Raw genomic sequence first — 21,573 nt, 5'->3', positions numbered from 1 at the left:
CAAAGGATTGTAAGAAATTACTACAAAAAATTGCATGCCAAGAAATTTGAAAACCTAGGTGAAATGGACAAATTTCTAGAAAAATATAATCTTCCAAAACTCAATGAAGAAGAAACAGAAAGCCTGAACAGACCAATAACAGCAGATGAAATTGAAGCAGTAATCAAAAAACTCCCAACACACAAAAGCCCTGAACCAGATGGCTTCACAAGAGAACTCTACAAAGCATTTAAGAAAGAGCTAACCCCTATCCTTCACAGACTATTCCAAAAAATCCAAAATGATGGAAGACTCACATACTCTTTTTACAAAGCCAGCATCATCCTAATCCCAAAACCAGATAAAGACACAACAAAGAAAGAAAACTTCAAACCAATATCTCTGGTGAACATAGACATGAAAATCCTCAACAAAATATTGGCAAACCACATCCAGCAATGCATTAAAAAGATCATACACCATGACCAAGTAAGATTCATCCCAGGGATGCAAGAGTGGTACAATATTCACAAATCAGTAAATGTAATACATCACATTTGAAAACAAAAGACAAAAATCACATGATCATATCAATAGATGCAGAAATAGCATTTGATAAGGTACAGCACACATTTATGATAAAAACACTCAGCAATGTGGGAATAGAGGGAGCATCCCTCAACATAATAAAGGCCATACATGAAAGACCTACAGCCAACATCATACTCAATGGGAAAAAATAATAAACTTTCCCACTAAGATCAGGAACAAGACAAGGATACCCACTTTCACCACTCCTATTCAATATAGTATTGGAAGTCCTAGCCACAGTGGTCAGGCAAGAAAAGGAAATAAAAGGATCCAAATGGGAAAAGAGGAAACAAAACTGTCATTGTCTGCAGATGACATGATAGTGTACATAGAAAATCCTATAGACTCCACCAGAAAACTTCTCGACCTAATAAATGAATTTGGCAAAACAGCAGGATACAAAGTCAGTATCCAGAAATCAAAGGCATTTTTCTACACCAACAGTGAGACAGCAAAAGTAGAAATCAGGAAAAAAATCCTATTCGATATAGCAAAAAGAAAATGAAATGCCTAGGAATAAACCTAACCAAGGAGCTAAAAGACCTATACTCAGAAAACTACACAACACTAAAGAGAGAAATTAAGGAAGGCACAAACAAATGAAAACATATACTGTGTTCATGGATTGGAAGAATTAACGTCATCAAAATGTCCATACTACCCAAAGCAATTTCTAGATTCAATGCAATCCCTATTAAAGTACCAATGGCATATTTCACAGACATAGAACAAACACTCAAAAATTTATATGGAACCATAAACAACCTTGAATAGCTGCTGCAATTTTGATAAGAGCAAAGTAGGAGGGATCACAATACCTGACACTAAACTATACTACAAGGCCACTGTAATCAAAACGGCCTGGTACGGGCATAAAAAACAGACACATGGATCACTGGAACAGAACAGAGAGCCCAGAAATAAACCCAAGTCTCTATGGTCAGTTAATATTTGACAAAGTGGGCAGCAGCATAAAATGGAGCAAAAATAGCCTCTTCAACAAATGGTGTTGGGAGAACTGGACAGCTATGTGCAAAAAAATGAAACTCAAGCACCAACTTACACCATATGCAAGAATAAATTAATGGCAGATAGATATTTAAAAGATTTAAATATAAGTCGTGACACCATTAAAGTCCTAGAGGAAAACATAGGCAGGAAAATCTCAGATAATTCACACAGCAACATTTTCACTGATATGTCCCCTAGAACAAGGGACATAAAGGAAAGAGTAAACAAATGGGATTTCATCAAAATAAAAAACTGCACAGCTAAAGAAAACATCAGCAAAACAAAAAGGGAACCAACTGCAGAGAAAAATATATTTTCAAATGATACCTCAGACAAAGGTTTGATCTCCAAAATGTATGAAGAACCCACACAACTCAACTCCAGGAAGACAACCCAATTAAAAAATGGGCAAAGGTCCTGAACAGACCCTTCTGCAAGGAGGACATACAGAGGGCCCAGAGACATATGAAAGGATGGTCAGCATCACTAGCCATCAGAGAGATGCAAATTAAAACCACAATGAGATACTACTTCACACCAGTCATAATGGTCAACATAAACAAACCAACAAACAAGTGCTTGCAAGGTTGCGGAGAAAAGAGAACCCCAGTACACTGTTGGGGGGAATGCAGACTGGTACAGCCACTGTGGAAAACAGTATGGAATTTCCTCAGAAAACTAAAAATGGAGCTATTTTAAAAATATTTTTACTTATTGATTTTTACCTTTTCTTTTTCTGGACATATTTTCATTTATTTTATTTTATTATTGTTTAATTACACTTGTTCCCATTTTCCTCCCATTACTCTCCCCATCCTACCCACCTCCACCTCCCACATTCAATCCCCCCCCCGACATTTTCTTTGTCCATGGGTCCTTTATACATGTTCCTTGATGACCCTTCTCCTTCTCAACAAAATATTAACAAAATTCAACAGCACATTCAAAAGACCATAGAACATGATCAAACAGGAATAATACCTACATCAAACTAAAGCTTCTGTGCAGCAACAGAAACAAGCATGAAAAGGCATCCTACAGAATGGAAGAAAAATATTTTCCAACTATCATCCTCAAAAGGGGTTAATATCACAAATATATAAGAACCTTTTGGAACTCAAAATTTTAAAAAATAAGCCAATGTAAAAATGAGAAAACTACTTGAAAAGACATTTCTCCAAACAACACATACAAATGCACCCCCAGAAATATAAAAAAGGTGCTAAACATCACTAATCTTCAAGGAAATGCCAATGAAAATCACAATGAAATGTCACTTCATGCCTCTTAGGATGAATATTATTAAAAAGAAAAAAATAAGTGTTGGAGAGGATGTGGAGAAATCAGAACTATTCTACACTGTTGGCTATATATCCAAAACATATGAAATCAGATCTTAAAAAGATATCTACAACCCTATGTTCACTGAAGCATTATTCACAATAGCTAAGAAATGGAAACAAGTTAAATGTTCATCAATAGATGAATGGATAAAGAAAGTGTGGTATATACAAATAATGAAATATTATTCAAATTTTAAAAAAGGAGGTAATCCTGCCATTTGACATAAGATGGATGGATGAAAGAATATTATGTTAAATGAAATAGCCCAGTTACACTAGAGTGGATACTGTGTAATTCTGCCTATATGAGGTATCTAAAACAGTTGAATTTATAGAGAGAATAGAATGGTAGTTTTCAGGAGTGGAGTGGGGGTGGGTAAGGAAAAAATTAGAGTTTTTTTCAATGGGTATAAAGTTTCTGTTATGTAAAATGAGTAAGTTTCAAACATTGCTGTACAACATAGTACCTAGAGCTAATAATATGGAATTGTTAACTCTATAATATGTTGAGGATAGACCTCATGTTTTTGCCAAAAGCAACAAAAACAAAAAAACACAAAAACACTAGGAAATTCTTGAGGGTGCTAGATATGCTTAATACCTTGGTTGTGGTGATATATCATAAATATACGTATATATCCAAATTCATCAAGATATAAAACAAATGTGTGCAATTTTTATAAATTGTACTTCAATAAAGTTAAAAACAAGTGGAATATAAAACATAAACCAGACTTCAATTTTTGCATGTTAAGACTAAAGTGTTCATAGATCATATATAGAGATGTCCACCATGAAGATAAAAATAAAAATGAAGAACTAGAGTGTGGGAAGCCCCATCCCATGGAGTTCTCCCGGCCACTGTAGAGGAGAATTAGTTGTCCTGGACACAATCTGTTGTTCCAGTGGGAAAGGGGGTGGCAATTCCCTCTAGTGGAGAGTGTCCTGAGCCTTTCTCTGAAGCAGATTTTATTGGTCTCAGTATGTGCAGGGATATACAGTAGGCATGTAACACTTACAAATCAAAGTCTAAAAGCCATAGTTACAGAGAACAGATATTATCCATAGATAACAATTGAGGAAACACGGAGATCTGCCTCAGGTCAAAGTCTGTTAGATACACTGATGCCAGAACGTTGTTAAGGCATGGTTCATGAGATTAGGAGTTCACTCCCTTATGCTTTGAATTTAAACATCTGGTTTACATCAATAGGGCTATACAAAACAAAGCAAGCTTCAAAGGATACAATGTATTCTTCAGGCCTGATTTCCCACAGGAACCCTTAGCATTAGTATTGGATCATGCCTGCCACCTGCATTCCTGACATTCCAGTCAAGATTTACAGACAAGGCCTTTGTAATTTGGGGTACAGTTTCCAATAACACACAAAGTGGCCCCCAACACTAGAGAAAAGTCTAGACCACACATAGAGATGTGGAGGTAGGCAGAATACATGAAAGGATTAAAATTACAGATTTATATGCCATCAATTAGAAGGGAGAATAAGGAAAATATGAACCCACATTGGAAACCTAGACAGTGCCATATGTGGAGCTCAGATTAAAAATTAAATGCCTGTTCCCGTTATTTCTTATGTGGTAAATGAAAAGGAAAAACCTTAAACTTAGATACACTAAGACATTAAGTAAGCTCAATACTGATCCACACTGGAACCCTGGTTAGTCGTCAAATTCCACATTTTTCAGTCTTTAAAATGGAGATGTGATTCCATGAAGAAGTAGAATTTGATCTACTTCATACTCTTATGATCTACATCATAAGAGTAGATTAAGATCATGGGTATAAAATTTGTTGATAAATTCCAAAATACTAAGCAGAAAAGAGACACCCTTAAAAAGTAAAGCTGTTGCCTTCCAGCCAAGATGGAGGTGGAAGTAAATACACTGTGCCTCCTCACACAAGCAAAAGAAGGACAACAACAAATTTAAAAACAAAAAGCAACAGGAACTGCCAGAAAATTGAACTATATGGAAGTCCAACAACCAAGGAGTTAAAAGAGAAATATTCATTCAGACGGGTAGGAGGGGTGGAGTTGGGCAGCAGTAGGGGGAGAGGACTAGTGGCAAGGTGGTAGCTGGAGGACCTGGGTAGCTGAGACAGCAGCTGACAGACCAGGTGGTCCCACATTTGCTTGCAGATAAACCAAGAAGAACAACTGGGGAGAGAGACAGACCATGCAACCAAGGGTTCCAGTGTGAGGAAATAAAACCTCAAAACCTCTGACTGAAAAAAACGTGTGGGGATTGCAGCAGCAGGAGAAACCCCCAGCCTCACAGGAGAATTCAATGAAGAGATCCACAGGGTCCTAGAATGTACCCACCCCACACACCTAGGAATCAGCACCAGAAGGGCCCAATTTGCTTGTGGGTAGTGGGGGAAGTGGCTGAAAGTGGCCCAGAGCTGAGCAAGTGGAATTGTGCCCTCTCAGACCCCTCCCCCACATATAGCACCACGATGCAGCAAAGTGGGTTTCCCTACCCTGGCAAATACCTAAGGCTCTGCGCTTTACTATGTAATAGGCCCACTGGACCAAAAAAAATGGCCCAAATGAAAGAACAGATCAAAGCTCCAGAAAAAAATACAACTAAGCAATAAAGAGATAGCCAACCTATCAGATGCAGAGTTCAAAACCTGCTAATCAGAATGCTCACAGAAATAGTTGAGTATGGCCACAAAACAGAGGAAAAATTGAAGGCTATGAAAAGTGAAAGTAAAAAAAATATTTATGGAACCAACAGTAAAGGGAAGTAAACCAGGACTCATATCAACAGTTTGGATCAGAAGGTGAAGACACAAACATTCAGCCAGAACAGAATGAAGAAACAAGAATTCAAAAAAAATGAAGAGAACTTGGAAACATCTGGGACAATTTGAAATGTTCCAACATCCAAGTGCCAGAAGGAGAAGAAGAAGAACAAGATATTGAAAACTTATTTGAAAAAAATAATGAAGGAAAACTCCCCCAATCTGGTGAAGGAAATAGATGGAAATAGACTTCCAGGAAGTCCAGGAAGCTCACAGATTCCCAAAGAAGTGGGACCCAAGGAGGAATGCACCAAGACACATCCTAACTAAATTACCCAAGATTAAAGATGAGAGAATCTTAAAAGCAGCAAGACAAAAGAGTTACCTACAAAGGAGTTCCCATAAGATTATCAGCTGATTTCTCAAAAGAAACCTTGCAGGCAAGAAGAGGCTGCAAAGAAGTATTCATGGTCATGAAATGCAAGGACCTACCACACAAGATTACTCTATTCAGCAAAGCTATCATTTAGAATGGAAGGACAGAAAATGATTCCCAAATAAGGTCAAGTTAAAGGAGTTCATCATCACCAAGCCCTTATTATATGAGATGTTAAAGGGACCTATCTAAGAAAAAGAAGTGAAATGTTCATAGTTGTCAATGAACTAACAACTGTAAACAACAGAACCTTAAAAAAAAACTAAGTAAACAACTAGTATAGGAATAGAACCACAGAAATGGAGATCTCATGGAGGGTTATCAATGGGGAACTGGAGTGGGGAGAATGGGGGAAAAAGGTACAAGGAAAAAGAAGCATAAATTGTAGGTACAAAATAGAGAGGGGGAGATTAAGAATTGTATAGGAAATGTAGAAGCCAAAGAACTTATATGTACAACCCATGGACAAGAACTAAGGACAGGGGGAATGCAGGTGGGAGGGGGTGCACGGTGGAGGGGAATAAAAGAGGGCAAATGGGACAACTGTAACAGCAAAATCAATAAAATTTTTTTTAATTTTTTAAGAAAACAGCATTAAAATGAACAGAGAGACAACCGTACGGAAAAACATATTTGCCAATGACACCTCAGACAAAGGCTTGATCTTCAAAATACGTAAAGAACTGACATGACTCCACTCCAGGAAGACAAAAAAATTATTTTTAAATGGGCAAAAGACTTGAACAGACACTTCTCCAAGAAGGACATACAGAGGGTCCAGAGACATATGAAAAGATGCTCAGCATCACTAGCCGTCAGAGAGATGCAAATTAAAACCACAATGAGATACCACCCCACACCAGTCAGAATGGCCATCATAAACAAATCAACAAACAAGTGTTGGAGAGGATGTGGAGAAAAGGGAACCCTAGTGCGCTGTTGGTGGTAATGCAGACTGGTACAGCCACTATGGAAAACAGTATGGAATTTCCTCAGAAAACTAAAAATCGATCTGCCTTTTGACCCAGCAATTCCACTGCTGGGATTATACCCTAAGAACCCTGAAACACCAATCCAAAAGAACCTATGCACCCCAATGTTCATAGCAGCACAATTTACAATAGCCAAGTGCTGGAAGCAACCTAAGTGCCCATCAGCAAATGAGTGGATCAAAAAACTATGGTACATCTACACTATGGAATTCTACTCAGCAGAGAGAAAGAAGGAGTTTATACCCTTTGTAACAGTGTGGATGGAACTGGAGAGCATTATGCTAAGTGAAAGAAGCCAGGTGATGAGGGACAATGACCGTATGATCTCATCTTAAATTGGAACATAATCAACAAAAGAAAAAAGCAAACAAAATACAACCAGAGACATTGAAATTAAGAACAATCTAACAATAGCGTGAGGGGAGAGGGGAGGGGACAGTGAGGAGAAGGGTTTTCAGGAACTACTATAAAGGACATATGGACAAAACCAAGGGGGAAGGTAGAATCAAGGGAGGGAGGTGGGTTTGGGGGGGTAAGGAGAAGGGGTGGGGAGAAAACACAAACAACTGTAATTGAACAACAATAAAATAATTTAAATTAAATTTTAAAAAATGTTTTTAAGTGAAGCTCTTAAGCAGACTTTGGTTTTCTTTTCCATACCAGAGGGAGGAATGTTTAGGACCCAAGGAATGCATTAGCTTCCAGGTAAAGACAAACTAAACTATTGTAGTAAAGAAGATAGAAATTACTACTGGCCAAGATGGAGAAGTATGTAAACACACTGTGTCCCCTCGCACAACCAGAATAAGGACAACAACAACTTAGAAACAAAATAACAACCAGAACTGACAGAAAATCGAATTGTGTGGAAGTCTGACAACCAAGGAGTTAAAATAGACACAGTCATCCAGATGGGTAGACAGGGTGGAGTCAATCAGCTGGCAGGGTGGAGAGGAGTCGTGGCACAAAAAGTGGTGGCACTGGGCCCACAAGGCACCCCAGGTGAACAAGACTGCAGTAGGCAGACCCTGGGCGCTCAGGCAGCAGCAGGCAGACCCCGGGCATGGGGTGGCAACAGGCAGACACAGTGAAGCAGCGATTGTGAAGCAAGGCATTGTGTGCAAGGTGGCTGGCTGACTGGGTGGTCCCACATTCGTGCGCAGATAAACCAGACAAAACTGGGGAGTGAGACAGACCACAGAGCCCAGGGTCCCAGCACTGGGAAATAAGGCCTCAAAACACCAATTGAAAACACCTGCAGGGGTTGAGGTGCAGCCTCGTGGGGGAAGAGACTCCCAGCCTCATGGGGGAGTTTGTTGGAGAGACCCACAGGGTCCTGGAATGTACACAGGCCCACCCACATGGGAATCAGCACCAGAAGAGCCCAGTTTGCTTGGGGGAAGCGGTGGAGGGGACTAGGATCTGACAGAGAGCAGAGCAGGCACCATTGTTCCCTCTTGGACCCCACCCCCACATACAGCATCACAACCCCATCAAAGTGAGTTGCCCCACCCTGGTGAACACCTAAGGCTCCGCCCCTCATATGTAACAGGTGCAACAAGACAAAAAAACTGGCCCAAATGAAAGGACAGATCAAAGCTCCACAGCAAATACAACTAAGTGACAAAGGTAGCCAACCTATCAGATGCACAGTTCAAAGCACTGGTGATCAGGATGCTCACAGAATTGGTTGAATTTGGTCGCACATTAGAAAAATAATGAAGGCTACACTAAGTGAAATGAAGGAAAGTGCACAAGGAACCAATAGTTATGGGAAGAAAACTGGGACTCAAATCAATGGAGTGGACCAGAAGGAAGAAAGAAACAACCAAACAAAAAAGAAGGAAGAAACAAGAATTCAAAAAAATGAGGAGAGGCTTAGGAACCTCCAGGACATCTTTAAACATTCCAACATGCAAATTATAGGGGTACCAGAAGGGGAAGAGGAAGAGCAACAAGTGGAAAAATCACTTGAACAAATAATAAAAGAGAACTTCCCCAATCTGGCAAAGGAAATAGACTTCCAGGAAGTCCAGGAAGCTCAGAGAGTCCCAAAGAAGTTGGACTCAAGGAGGAACACACCAAGACACATCATAATTGCATTACCCAAGGTAAAAATGAAGGAGAGAATTGTAGAAGCAGCAAGAGATAAGGAGACAGTAACCTACAAAAGACTTCCTATCAGACTGCAGCCGATTTCTCAAAAGAGACCTTGCAGGCAAGAAGGGGCTGGAAAGAAGTATTTCAAGTCATGAAAGGCAAAGACCTACATCCAAAATTGCTCTGTCCAGCAAAGCTTTCATTTAGAATGGAAGGGCAGATAAAGTGCTTCTCAGATAAGGAAGGTCAAGTTAAAGGAGTTCATCATCACCAAGCCCTTATTTTATGAAATGTTAAAGGGACTTACCTAAGAAAAAGAAGATAAAAAACATGTATAGTAAAATGACAGCAAACTCACAGTTCTTAACAACCACACCTAAAACAAAAACAAAAACAAACTAAGGAAACAACTAGAACAGGAACAGAACCACAGAAATGCAGATCACATAAAGGGTTAGCAACAGGGGAGTAGGAGGAGGAGAGAGGGGGAAAAGGTACAGAGAATAAGTAGCATAGATGGTAGGTAGAAAATAGACAGGGGGAGGGCAAGAATAGTATGGGAAATGTAGAAGCCAAAGAACTTATGACACATGGACATGAACTAAAGCGGGGGGGCAGGGGCGGAATGTGGGTGGGAAAGGGTGTGCAGGGTGGAGGGGAATGAAGTGGGGGAAATGGGACAACTGTAATAGCATAATCAATAAAATATATTTTAAAAAAGAAAGGTGAATAAAAAAGATAGAAATTATACTTTAGGCTCAGTCCAAATCAAGGCTCATGTACAAAGGACCCATGGACAAGGACAATGGGGTGGGGATTGTCTTTGGGAGCAGGGGTTGGACAGGGCAGGGGAGAGCAACAGGGGGGAAAATGGGGACAACTGGAACTGAACAACAATAAAAAAATTTTTCAGGACAATGTAGATATGAAAATAAATCAAAGGAGAAAATGTGAAGAGACAGAATGTTGTGAGTATGTGCTCAGGAAGAGAGAGATTAAGGAACATATGTGAATGACCCATGGACATGGACAACAGGGTGGGAATGACTGGGCAAGCGGGCAGTGGGCTGGGCTGAAGGAGGGCAAAGGGGGAAAATTGGGACCACTGTAATAGAATAACAATAAAATATTTAATAAAAAAGGAAGTGAGCCCTGGCTGGCGTAGCTCATTGGATTGAGCACGGGCTGCGAACCAAAGTGTCGCAGGTTTGATTCCCAGCCAGCGTACATTCCTGGGTTGCAGGCCATGACCCCCAGCAACCACACGTTGGTCTCTCTCTCTCTCTCTCTCTCTCTCTCTCCCTCCCTCCCTCCCTTCCCTCTCTAAAAATAAATAAATAAAATAAAATAAAATAATTAAAAAAGGAAGTGAGAATAAAAATATGTTTAATGAGCTGATGCAGAAATTCTACTCCAGAGGGTCAAACCCCTCCAAATATAAACACCTCCATCCCCACACCTTTCCTCCAGTTTGCCATTTCTATGCTGAAAAGAAACAAAACTTTTCCTTCCAGAAAAAAAGAATTTGTATTCGACAATAAATAGTCCAGTTTAGCAGAGGTATTCAACAGAGTGAGATGTTTGATTTTCAGTCAATATTAACTGAGGAGGACACAGTATTTTTCAAAACAAAGTTTTAATTAAGTGAAATAATACAATAAATTAGTGGCTTCACAACTGAAGACAGAAAGATCAGTTAAAAAATTGATAGGATGCTTTTCAGGGTCACTAAAGAATAACAAAGAGGAAGACCTTGCTAGCCAGTCACTGAGATCCCCTTTCCAAGTTCAACAGTATACCTCCACTTCATTTCTCTTACTTATTATACAATTGTTTAGTATGAAATTTTTTAAAAGATTAGTACTAAGAAGTGTGGTTAATACCCCAATACCAATAGCAATGTATCTAGTGTATAAAAGTATGCAAAAATTCCACTTCAAAATTTTTTTTAATTCCAGAGAGAGAGACAGGAAGGGAGAGAGAGAAATATTGATGTGAGAGAAACATCAATCAATTGCCTCATGTATGCACTAGACCAGAATCGAATCCACAGCCTAGGTATATGCCCTGACTTGAATTGAACCCACAGCCTTTTGGTTTATGGGACAATGCTCCAACAAACTGAGCCACACAAGCCAAGGCCAAAAATTCCATTTTATATCCCACATATGAATGAAAACATATGGTTCTTTTTCTTTCTGACTTATTTCACTTAGCATGATATTCTCAAGGCCCATCTACATTGTCACAAATGGCAGTATTTAGTCTTTTCTTGTGTATCATAAAAATGTACACTTGAAACTATATAATCTAATTAACCAATGTCACCCCAATAAATTTAATAAATAGCACTGATTGGTGACTAATTTGATTGGAGTGTTGTCCCATACACCAAAAGTTTGCAGGTTCAATCCCAGTCAGGGCACATACCTAGGATGCCGGTTTGATCCCATCAGGGAGCTTATAGGAGGCAACCAATTGATGTTTCTTTCTCATATTGATGTTTCCCATTCTCTCTCTCCCCCTCCACTCTTCTCTCTCTCTCTAAAATCAATAAATATATCCTCAGGTGAGGATTAAAAAATTGAATAAATAAAAAAAATCCAAGCTTTACCATCATACAGAGAAGGAAGTTTTCTTTTTGAGAAAGACTCTTCCCACAGCTCCCTTCATGTCTCTGTTCCTCAGGCTATAAATGAAGGGGTTCAGCATGGGGGTCACCACAGTGTACATCATAGCCATTACCATTTCCTTAACAGTAGAGTTATCTTCTGATGGGCATAAATAGAGACCAATAACTGTCCCATAGAACAGTGACACCACAGACAGGTGGGATCCACAGGTGGAGAAGGCCTTGCAGATGCCTCGAGCAGAAGGGACCTTGAGGATGGAGGACACAATTCGTGCATAGGACATGATGATGAGTAGGAATGGGATGACAAGAATAAGCCCTCCCATGATAAATATCACCAATTCATTAACTCGAGTATCAGAGCAGGACAGCTTCAGCAGAGCAGACATGTCACAGAAAAAGTGGAGGATCTTGTTGTCAGCACAAAAACACAGTCTATCCATGAGAAGAGTGTGTAACAGGGCATGCAATGTGGTCACCACCCAGGACAGCACCACCAGGGAAACACAGAGCTTGGGACTCATGATGGTGGCATAGTGCAGGGGCGAGCAGATGGCCACATAGCGGTCATAGGCCATGGCCACAAGCAGGAAGCTCTCCAGGTCTGAAAAAAATAGGAAGAAGTACATTTGGGCCAAGCAGCCTGCATAGGGGATGGATGAGTGTTGGCTCTGCATGTTGTGTAACAATTTAGGAATGGTCACAGAAGAGAAGCAAATGTCAGAGAAAGACAAATTACTGAGAAACAGATACATGGGTATGTGGAGATGGGAGTCCAGGTGAATAAGCACAATAATGAGGAGGTTCCCCAGGACAGTGGTAAGATACATGGCCAGGAACAGGGCATAGAACAGGTTTTTCTGCTCTGGCTCAATTGGCAGGCCCTGGAGGAAGAAGTATGCGATGATAGTTTGATTTCTTCCAGTCATGTTCTGTGTCCAGTGTCTTAAGGGAAAAGTCACAGTGTCCATTAAATATCTGAATAAAAATAAACATATTTCTGTGATTCGTAGTCTGTTAGTTGCTCTTCAATAATTGGTTTTACTCATTATTTGTAATGGTACTTTCTGTCACCACAAATATATCACTAAATCCAAGCCACTTTTCAGACTTATTTTCTCATTTTTCATTAATTAGCTTGTAACCATACTGACTCTTCCCTCCCCTCTAAAACACTCTCATTTCATCTTCAGTGTGATCCCACTGGTTCTTCTTATACTTCCCTGGGCATATATTCTCAGTAACTGTGACTGGTTTCTCTCTAATGGTATCATATATATTGTTGCTTCTTTGGGCTTTTTCTTAGACACTATATTCTTATAATTTTCTGTGTCCAGCCCTAAAAAGCCTGCATATTCCCATGTCATCAATTACCATATAAATCTCATGGGTAAAACTATCACTTTCAGAACTGTATCATCAATTGTTTAATGATTATTTCCTCGTGTAATATTATAAGCATCTTCAGCTCAACAGGTCCCCAATTGAAACTCATAATCTCACCCTGCCCCTCTCCCAATCCACTCCTCCAAGTCTCTCACATCTCGGCAAAAGAAACCCAGGCTCAACTCATAAACCTCTCTCCCAGACCAGAAAAGAACCCACTGCTATATTTCCACAGCATCCTGTGCTTGTTCCCACAGCACTTAGTCCCATTGGGATTATTTGTTCATCACTGTCTTCCCTACTGGATTGTCAATCCCATGCAAGAAAGGCCAAGGCTGCAGCAAGGCCAGCACCTGGCACAGTGCCTCCAAGTAGCTGTTTCATAAACATTTATTGGCTGTACTTCAGGCTTAGACATTCATTCCTTCAACTGAAGGACAGAAAACTCCTGTTAAGTTAGAATATCTATATCTACTAAATCTTGTCAGAACAAGATCTTACTAGTTTTTGACACTTTATTGCAGAATTCCTGGATGTAACCTCAGACTTCTAGAAAATATTAGACTACCTCAACCACACCACTCTTTATTGTGAATAAACAACCCAGTACATACATCCACGCCGTCACTCTCTGCTTGTGTGGATACCCACAGGATATGATGATATTGCTGTGAAAAATAAACCTGATGGGGAGGTTCGGTAATGAAGGGAGAAAAAGGAAGGGATAAAGATAAATTCTACCCCCTTCCTCTAGTTGTTCTCCAGATAGCCATACCTCAGAGTGTGCCTCAGAGCTGAGGAAGAAAGCTAAAAAGGAGCCCAAAGGGATGTGGAAAGTTCCTTCCCTAAAGAAACATAACTAAGTCCAACTGCTGGGGTTTCCATCCTGTTGATGCTGTTTAATTGAGCCATGTTAATAATTTTTACATGTGGACATAATGGGTTGGTTTTACAGTAGAGAGAAGCATCAAATGAGGTTTCATATACCTAATTTCTCAGAATTTTTCTCCCCTGGGAAACAAGTGGGACCCATCTCTGGTGTCAAGACTTTCACCAGGAATCACAAACCACACAGCCAGCACTTGCAGCTGGCCGCAGCCACGGATCAGGCTTATGGGCTTCAGCTGCTCAATTATGGATGCTTCATCTTGATCTGGTGAATCAGTAGTTGTCAGTCTGCACAAATTTTACATTTGGTAATGCAACTCTGCTGGTCTGTGGACAACATTTTGAGCAGTAAGAACATGCAACACATTTTTAAAAACAGATTACTGCACACTCCCCCAATAAATGTAATCAGACTCTCTAGAGAGGGAGAGCCCATCCAAAATATTTTAAAGCTCCTTATGTAATTCAAATATATAGTCAAGGGTTCATCTGTATTGAATGCCTGCCTCACACAGATGTCTTTTGTTGAAATGATACAATCTTGAGACATATATTACATAGTAATACTTACGAATGCTATCATCAAAAACTGGTGAACATCCATCAAAATATTTCTAGATTGTGAAGAAATCTTGGGAGGCTGAGAGGTAGAGAAGAGGATTCTTATACCTGAAAAACTATGCTGCAGAACAGTTACACAAGACCCTCTGGTTGGAAGGACCCTAAAAGACTAGCTCATTTATCTTCTACCCAACTTACCCAGTCTATCTGATGGTGATTCCAGGATCCTGGCCTGAGACTAGGCTCCCCTTCATTCACTAAGGTGTGTGAAGGAACAACCTCTGGAGTTGTCACCTGCATCTATAACATCCCTTCTCATATCTCCCATTCTACACATTCTTGGGCCTAAGGGGCCCTAAATCCCAGAGGAGGCTAGATCCCAGAGGAACTCCTGGAAGACAAAGTAATTACCCAGGATTTCTCAGGACAAATGCTCTCAGAGTCCTTGAGCAGTGATTGATTAGTCACAGATCGCACCTAACTATACTCTGGGGGGAAGGTGGGGTTGGAGAGAAGCTCATGTATAGATGCTTAAACACTGCCTACTTAACAGACAGTGGTCCTATGAGACTGGGGCCTACCTTTTGGGAGGTAAAACAGGATGGTTGCAGAAGCCATAAAAACAAGCATGGGCAAGACTGTGAATATCCTAAAATCACTTCAAGTGTAGTTTAGGCTTTTACCCTCTGGGCAATGAGAAGCCATCAGGGTACTACCAAGAAAGATACATGTTGGAAAGATTCCCAGGGTGGCAGAATCTCTCACTACAACCTAATTCCCCATAAACACACCCAGGAGAAAGAAACCTGAAGCTAACAAGGATTTGACTTCTGTGACCTAACCATATGCAGACATATGAGAAGATACACTCTCTCAGATCATGTTCAATCTTCCTCAGACCAAGATAGAAAAGAAAACCAGATTTGCATTTTATTAAGGTACATCTAGCTTCTTACCTCTCCAAGAAAACTGAAACATCACCATGCCCCCACCATTATATCTACCACTCTACAGATGTGTCAGAATAACTCCTAGTCTCCAGCTCCTCCTTACCCTGCAATTGAGCACAAGGCCATAGCTAACATTACAACTTTCTTCCATACCTAGTCCACATTCCCTTTTCATCACTCCAGCTGGATGGGGTTATTTACATTCAACCTTCATTCCTTGGGAGTCTGAATCCTCAGTGTTATTGCCTTTATTGGGTTATTTTAGTTTTCTATTAACTTTTACTAAGTGGTACCCCAAAGAATGTCCTAGTGATCCAACATGGTCTTTCCTCATTGTGTAGAGAAACCCAGTTTTCTGTGGTAACTCCTTAATTTGCCTGTTGGTTCAGTACACAAAATGGCCAAGTGGCTGTCTCAGCATCCAGCAGAACAGAACCATTGAAGCAATCCATAGAAGTAGTCCTCCCTTGGGAACTGCATCAGACACTTCTTGTGCACCAGTTTAGACCCTCTCAGACATCATTTTACTCCAGCCAGTTCTGCACAGATTTCAACAAGCTTCACCTAAATACAATCAGACTGCATTACCTCAGACCTGGCCCACAGGTTTCTTGCATCCTGCCATTCCTGCCATAGGGTTTCTCTGATTTCCTGGATTAGACTATCATGGGAAGCAAGCTTAACATTCACACACACACACACAACGTGGAAGTAGAGGGGAGTTAATGACTCGTGGCCCAACTCTTAACAGATGCTGGGTATAGGAGACCGTTCTGCATGGCGTGGGCCCAACTCCCACTCAGAGATGCACAGGACCCACACCCATGGATAAGTTCTCCCGTAGGAACTCAGGCCTGCAATGTTCCTAGTCTGCTTTGAGACTTGCGTTTGCTAAAACTCCCTCACCCTGATTTGCAGCAAACACTTACTGCACTGTTGTAACTTCCTAAAATCCAAGCTAAAACTTCCCAGTATGGAGTATAAGCAGTTCAACTACTTTTCCCTTTTCATTTGCAAATATCCTTCTTCTGTGATGTGATTAGTGGCATCAACTCCTTTGTTTTCTGTAAAAGGTAACCACCTAAAGCAAACCTGTGCATCCTAAATGAGGAGCATCATGTAATGTGCGCAGAAAAAAGAAATAAAGGCCTGTGATGGTGGAGGCCACAGCTTTTGGCTCCTCTTGAGGGTGAAGCCACCCGCCCCTTTCCTCCACAGGACTTGGTAGTCCATGTGAATGTCTCTCCCCCATCCACAATGTCTTGGACCCCATGAGCCAGGGTCCACATCAGCTGGGAGCCGATGACCATATGCTTCCCCTGTTTTCACTGAAGTGGGTGGTCCTATGATGCAATTCATCATTACTCACTCTTAGTGGTGGCCAACTCAGTAAGCCACCCCACTACTGGTTCTCCCTTCTTCCTTATTCAACCCCTCTGTCATTTCTCCCTATGAGATAATATTCCCAAATAAATTACTAACAAAGAAGGCTGTCTCAGCCTCTGTTTTTTGGAACTCAGGCTGTGACAGAATGTAAGGTCTCTACACCAGAAAGAACCCAAAATTGTAAGGGTAAGGAACAAAACTTCTGTAAGTACATTATTGTTGTAGTATATGTTGGCCAAAAAGTTTGTTTAGTTTTTTTCCATATGATGGCTCTAGTAGTGCTTAGTTGTTTTAACATCATTCAAAAACAATTTTGTTAGATTGTATTGTGACAGCTGTCATCTCAGCGTTCATTTTAAAAAAACTTATTAAAATTAGTGAATTTTTGTGCAGGCATTTTAATATTGAAGATGGAAGAAGATACACAACATTTTCAGCATATTATGCTGTATTATTTCAAGAAAGGTAAAGACACAACTGAAACACAAAATAAAAGATTTGAACAGTGCATGCAGAAGATGCTGTAACTGATTAAAAGTGTCAAAAGTGGTTTGCGAAGTTTCTTGGTACTGTTGACATTTTGGTAAAATAATTCTTTGTTGTGAGGTTGTCTTATGCATTGGAAGATATTTAGCAGCACCCCTGGCCTCTACCCCACAGACGGCAAACACAAGGCCCATGGGCTGAATCCGGCCCTCCACCCTGTTTTATCCGGCCCAGCACTTTTTCAGCCCAGTGGCAGCACTGAGCTCTTGCTTAACTGTTAAGGAGTAGTTACATTTATAGTCCTAAAGTTACATTCGGCCCTTTGAAGGCAACCGCTGATGTGGCCCCCAGTGAAAATCAGTTTGACACCCCTGCTCTACCCACTGGAAGCCAATAGTGGGAGATAGCTGACAAACTCGAAATATCTAGATCAATAGAGTTATTGGTGAAAATGAAAAATGTGTCTTTTCTTTTACAGAAAAAACTAAACAGACTTTTTGGCCAACATTTGGTCTAATAATGACAGAAGTTGGTCCTGCTACCATATGTCTTGATTCCCAAACTTGTGAATCATGGCTATGGAGGAAAGAGCACCATACATGGGTTCCTAGTTCAAAGTATATACCATATCTATAGAACTTTACACCAATATTTCTGGATATAGTCTCCCCGCTGGCATTACAACTGAATCTTTGCTACAGTCAGTAACTGTAAAGCTAGAAAACCCAAATACTATATGATCTCATCTATGAGGAACCTAAAGAACAAAATAAAGGACAAAATGGAACCACAGGCATGGAAACATGGAACAGACTGACAGTGACCAGAAGGGAGGGAGGAGGGGCATAACGGTGCAAAGAAGGGGAAGGGACTAGACAAAAAACACATATGAATGATCCATGGAGATGGACAACTGTGGGAAATGACTGGGAGCTAAGGGTGGGATGGGCAGAGGAGGACAAAGAGGGGGAAATTGGGACAACTGTAATATAATAACAATTTTTTAAAAAGAACTTGCTTTCATCCTCTGCATCTTCCTTTCATGGGATCCCCCCACCTTGATTGTTTTGGGGGCTAGGGACTACAACCCCTCTCAGTTCACAGAATGGTTAACAATAGAGATCTAATGAATGAGGGCAAAAGGAGAATGCACAGAGGAAAGGCCACAGTGCAGATGTGTTTCAGAAGGACAGGTCTGAGGAAACAAAGAGAATTAAATAGAAATTATGCATAAAACAAGAAATGTTTAAGATTTTAATGAATACGTTTATAAAACATTATTAAAATACATAAGAGAACATAAGAAAAGATCTAAGTACACGGACATGATATACTCCTTGACAGAAGATTACTGTTAGAAATTTGTCCACTCTCCCCCAGACTAATTCATAAATTTGATGCAGTCTTAAGAAAAACTCCAACAGAATTTTTTGTTTATTTATTTTTTAATTAAACTTATTGGGGTGACATTGGTTAATAAGATTATATGGGTTTCAAGTGTACAGTTCTATCATACAGCATCTGTATATTGCATTGGGTGCCCACCACCCAAAGTCAAATCTTCCATCATTGGATAAAGATGATGTGAGAAACACATATGGTGGACTACTACTCAGATGATGAAATATTGCCATTTTCAACAAGGATGGATCTTGAGAATATCAGGCTAAGCAAAATAAGTCAGAAATAGTTAAGAACCATACCATGTGATTTCACTCATATGTGGGATATAAAACTGCAAGTAACAAATGAACAAGACAGACAAACTCATAGACACAGACAACAGTATGGTGGTTATCAGAAGGAAGGGGAGTAGAGGGTAGTAAAAGGTAAAGGGGTCAAATATATGGTGTCTAACAGGATTTTTTACCTTTTTATATATTTAATTTTCTATTTTTAACCTTATTTTCATTGTTGGCACTATTACAGATGTCCCCATTCCCTCCTAACCTTTGCCCACCTCCACCCAGGCCCCATCCCCCCTCGCCTCTGGCCATCACCACACTGTTGTCTCTATGAATTATGCACATATGTTCTCTTGGCTGATCCCTTCACCTTCTTTCATCCAGTTCCCCCTCCCCTCTGACAGCTGTCAGTCTGTTCCATGTATTCATGCCTCTGTTTGTACATTTGATTTTATAGTGAACATAGTATTGCAAATCAATATGAAAATGATGTGCTATTCAAGAGATGGTGTTGAAATTAGCCACCTATTTGAGAAATAGAAATAACATTAAACCTCTATGTCATGCAATCTATATAAAGGTAACTTCTAAATGGATCAAAAAGCTAAATATATAAAATAGAATTACAAAAGAATACAAAAAAACACTTAAAAACCTTAGCATACACGTTGTCTAGTCCCTTCCCCTTCTTCACACCATTATTCCCCTCCCGCCTCCCCTCTGATCACTGGCAGTCTCTTCCATGTTTCCATGCTTGTGGTTTTATTTTGCTCAGTAGTTTATTTTGTTCATTAGATTCCTCTTAGAGGTGAGATCATATGGTATTTGTCTTTCACTGACTGGCTTACCCACAGACATGGATAACAGTGTAGGAATTGACTGTGGGAATTGACTATAGGAGCAGGGGGTGGGATGGGGGGAGGAGGGCAAGGAGGAAAAAACTGAGACAACAGAATAACAATAAAAAACAGTTTAAAAAACTTTTTTAAAAAAGCATAAAATTAAATTCTGTTTATTTTTTTCCAAATGCCTCCCAGTGGTGCCAGTACCACTAACTGAATCACTTTTCTTCCCCGCTGATTTCAGATGTTATCTTTATCACTAGGTTCCCTATATACTTGAGTCTATTTTTCTACTTTACATTGTTCTATTAACCTGTCTATTCATTAACCAGTACCATATTGTATGTGAATAAATATGCTTTCAAAATACATGCAGATTTTAAAGGCTGCCATTTCTTTGGCACACTTTTCTTCAGCACACTTTTCTTCAAATGGTGGAGACTAATTCCCCTCTTCCTATAAGTGGGCCATACCTAATGATTCACTGTAGTGGAGTGATATGACTTTCAAGGCTAGGTCATAAAAAAGACAGCTTCCACCTGGATACCTCAGTATTAGATTTCTCACCCTAGGGAAAGCCAGCTACCATGTCATGAGGACACTCAGGTGGCCCTTTGTAAAGGCTCACCTTGTAAGAAACAGGCCGCCTCTCAACAAAAAGCTCCCATTTGGCAGTCATTTGCATGAGCCACCTTGAAGTATGTCCCCAGCTAAGTTACTCCTGAAATCCTGGCCCCTGAAAGTGTGAGAGATAAATGCTTATTGCTTTAAGCCACTAATTTGGGGGTGGGCATAATTGGCTATGCAGAAATAGGTAATGTATTAACAGTTTTATAATCTATAATAGCTTCATAATATATATTAAAATATATCATATAACATATATAAGGCTTTATATAATATATAAACACTTTATTATATATTATAAAGCTTTTATGTGGTCTATTCTTTTCTTTTGAGTTTTCCTGATAATTTTCTTTTTTTTACATAACCTTTAGTATCAGTTTGGCATGTGTATGTGCATGTATGCACAGAAGGAAAAATTACATGCTACAAATTAGAGAGAAATCAACATCTTTGTCTTCCTATCCAAGAAAATGATTTGTCCAAGCCTTCTTTTCCATATTTCATTAGTATTTTAAGGTTTTATTCACATATTTTCTCTATTTATCATTTAGCCTTGATTAGTACTGAAATTTTTTTCTATTTTAAATGATATCTTTATCCATTTTACACTTTAATGGTTGTAGGTCATTTCAATATCATCTACTAATGATTTCTGCATATTAAGTTTTCTAGTCTAGTGTCTTATGAAATTATCTCATTTCTGCAGTAATTTCTCAGTAAATTTTCTTAGGTTTTCCATGATTACAATCATATCATCTGCCAACAGCAATAATTCTTATACCTCAAATGTTTCTTTTATTTAATGTATCTCTGGACCCTAGAATATAAATTCCATAAGTTCAGAGATTTTTGTACTTTGTGAAGTGCTTTGCCTCCAGCACCTGAAACAACACTTGGCAGAGTACATGCTC

General features: G+C 39.7%; 1 protein-coding gene across 3 annotated transcripts; it reads right to left on the bottom strand.

Moving 5' to 3' along the window:
* Nucleotides 1-11,834: 11,834 nt before the first annotated feature.
* On the bottom strand, nucleotides 11,835-16,389 carry LOC114515177 (olfactory receptor-like protein DTMT). Of its 3 annotated transcripts, none has more exons than XM_036033269.1 (2): nucleotides 14,885-16,389; nucleotides 11,835-14,452 (listed from the first exon to the last, which is right to left on the bottom strand). In XM_036033269.1, exon 2 carries the CDS (start codon nucleotides 12,820-12,822, stop codon nucleotides 11,836-11,838), a length of 987 nt encoding a protein of 328 aa, XP_035889162.1. In that variant the 5' UTR covers nucleotides 12,823-14,452; nucleotides 14,885-16,389; the 3' UTR covers nucleotide 11,835. The 3 variants fall into 3 exon arrangements, with proteins under 3 accessions (XP_035889162.1, XP_035889163.1, XP_028390304.1); XM_036033270.1 differs by having other exon boundaries at nucleotides 11,835-12,829; XM_028534503.2 differs by having other exon boundaries at nucleotides 11,835-12,796.
* Between the last annotated feature and the right edge of the window lie 5,184 nt (nucleotides 16,390-21,573).

This window comes from Phyllostomus discolor, chromosome 8 (assembly GCF_004126475.2).
Source record: "Phyllostomus discolor isolate MPI-MPIP mPhyDis1 chromosome 8, mPhyDis1.pri.v3, whole genome shotgun sequence".
Classification (NCBI taxonomy): Eukaryota; Metazoa; Chordata; class Mammalia; order Chiroptera; family Phyllostomidae; genus Phyllostomus; species Phyllostomus discolor.
The sequence above is the reverse complement of the archived record's forward strand: the minus strand, read 5'-3'. Positions and strand labels throughout refer to the sequence as shown.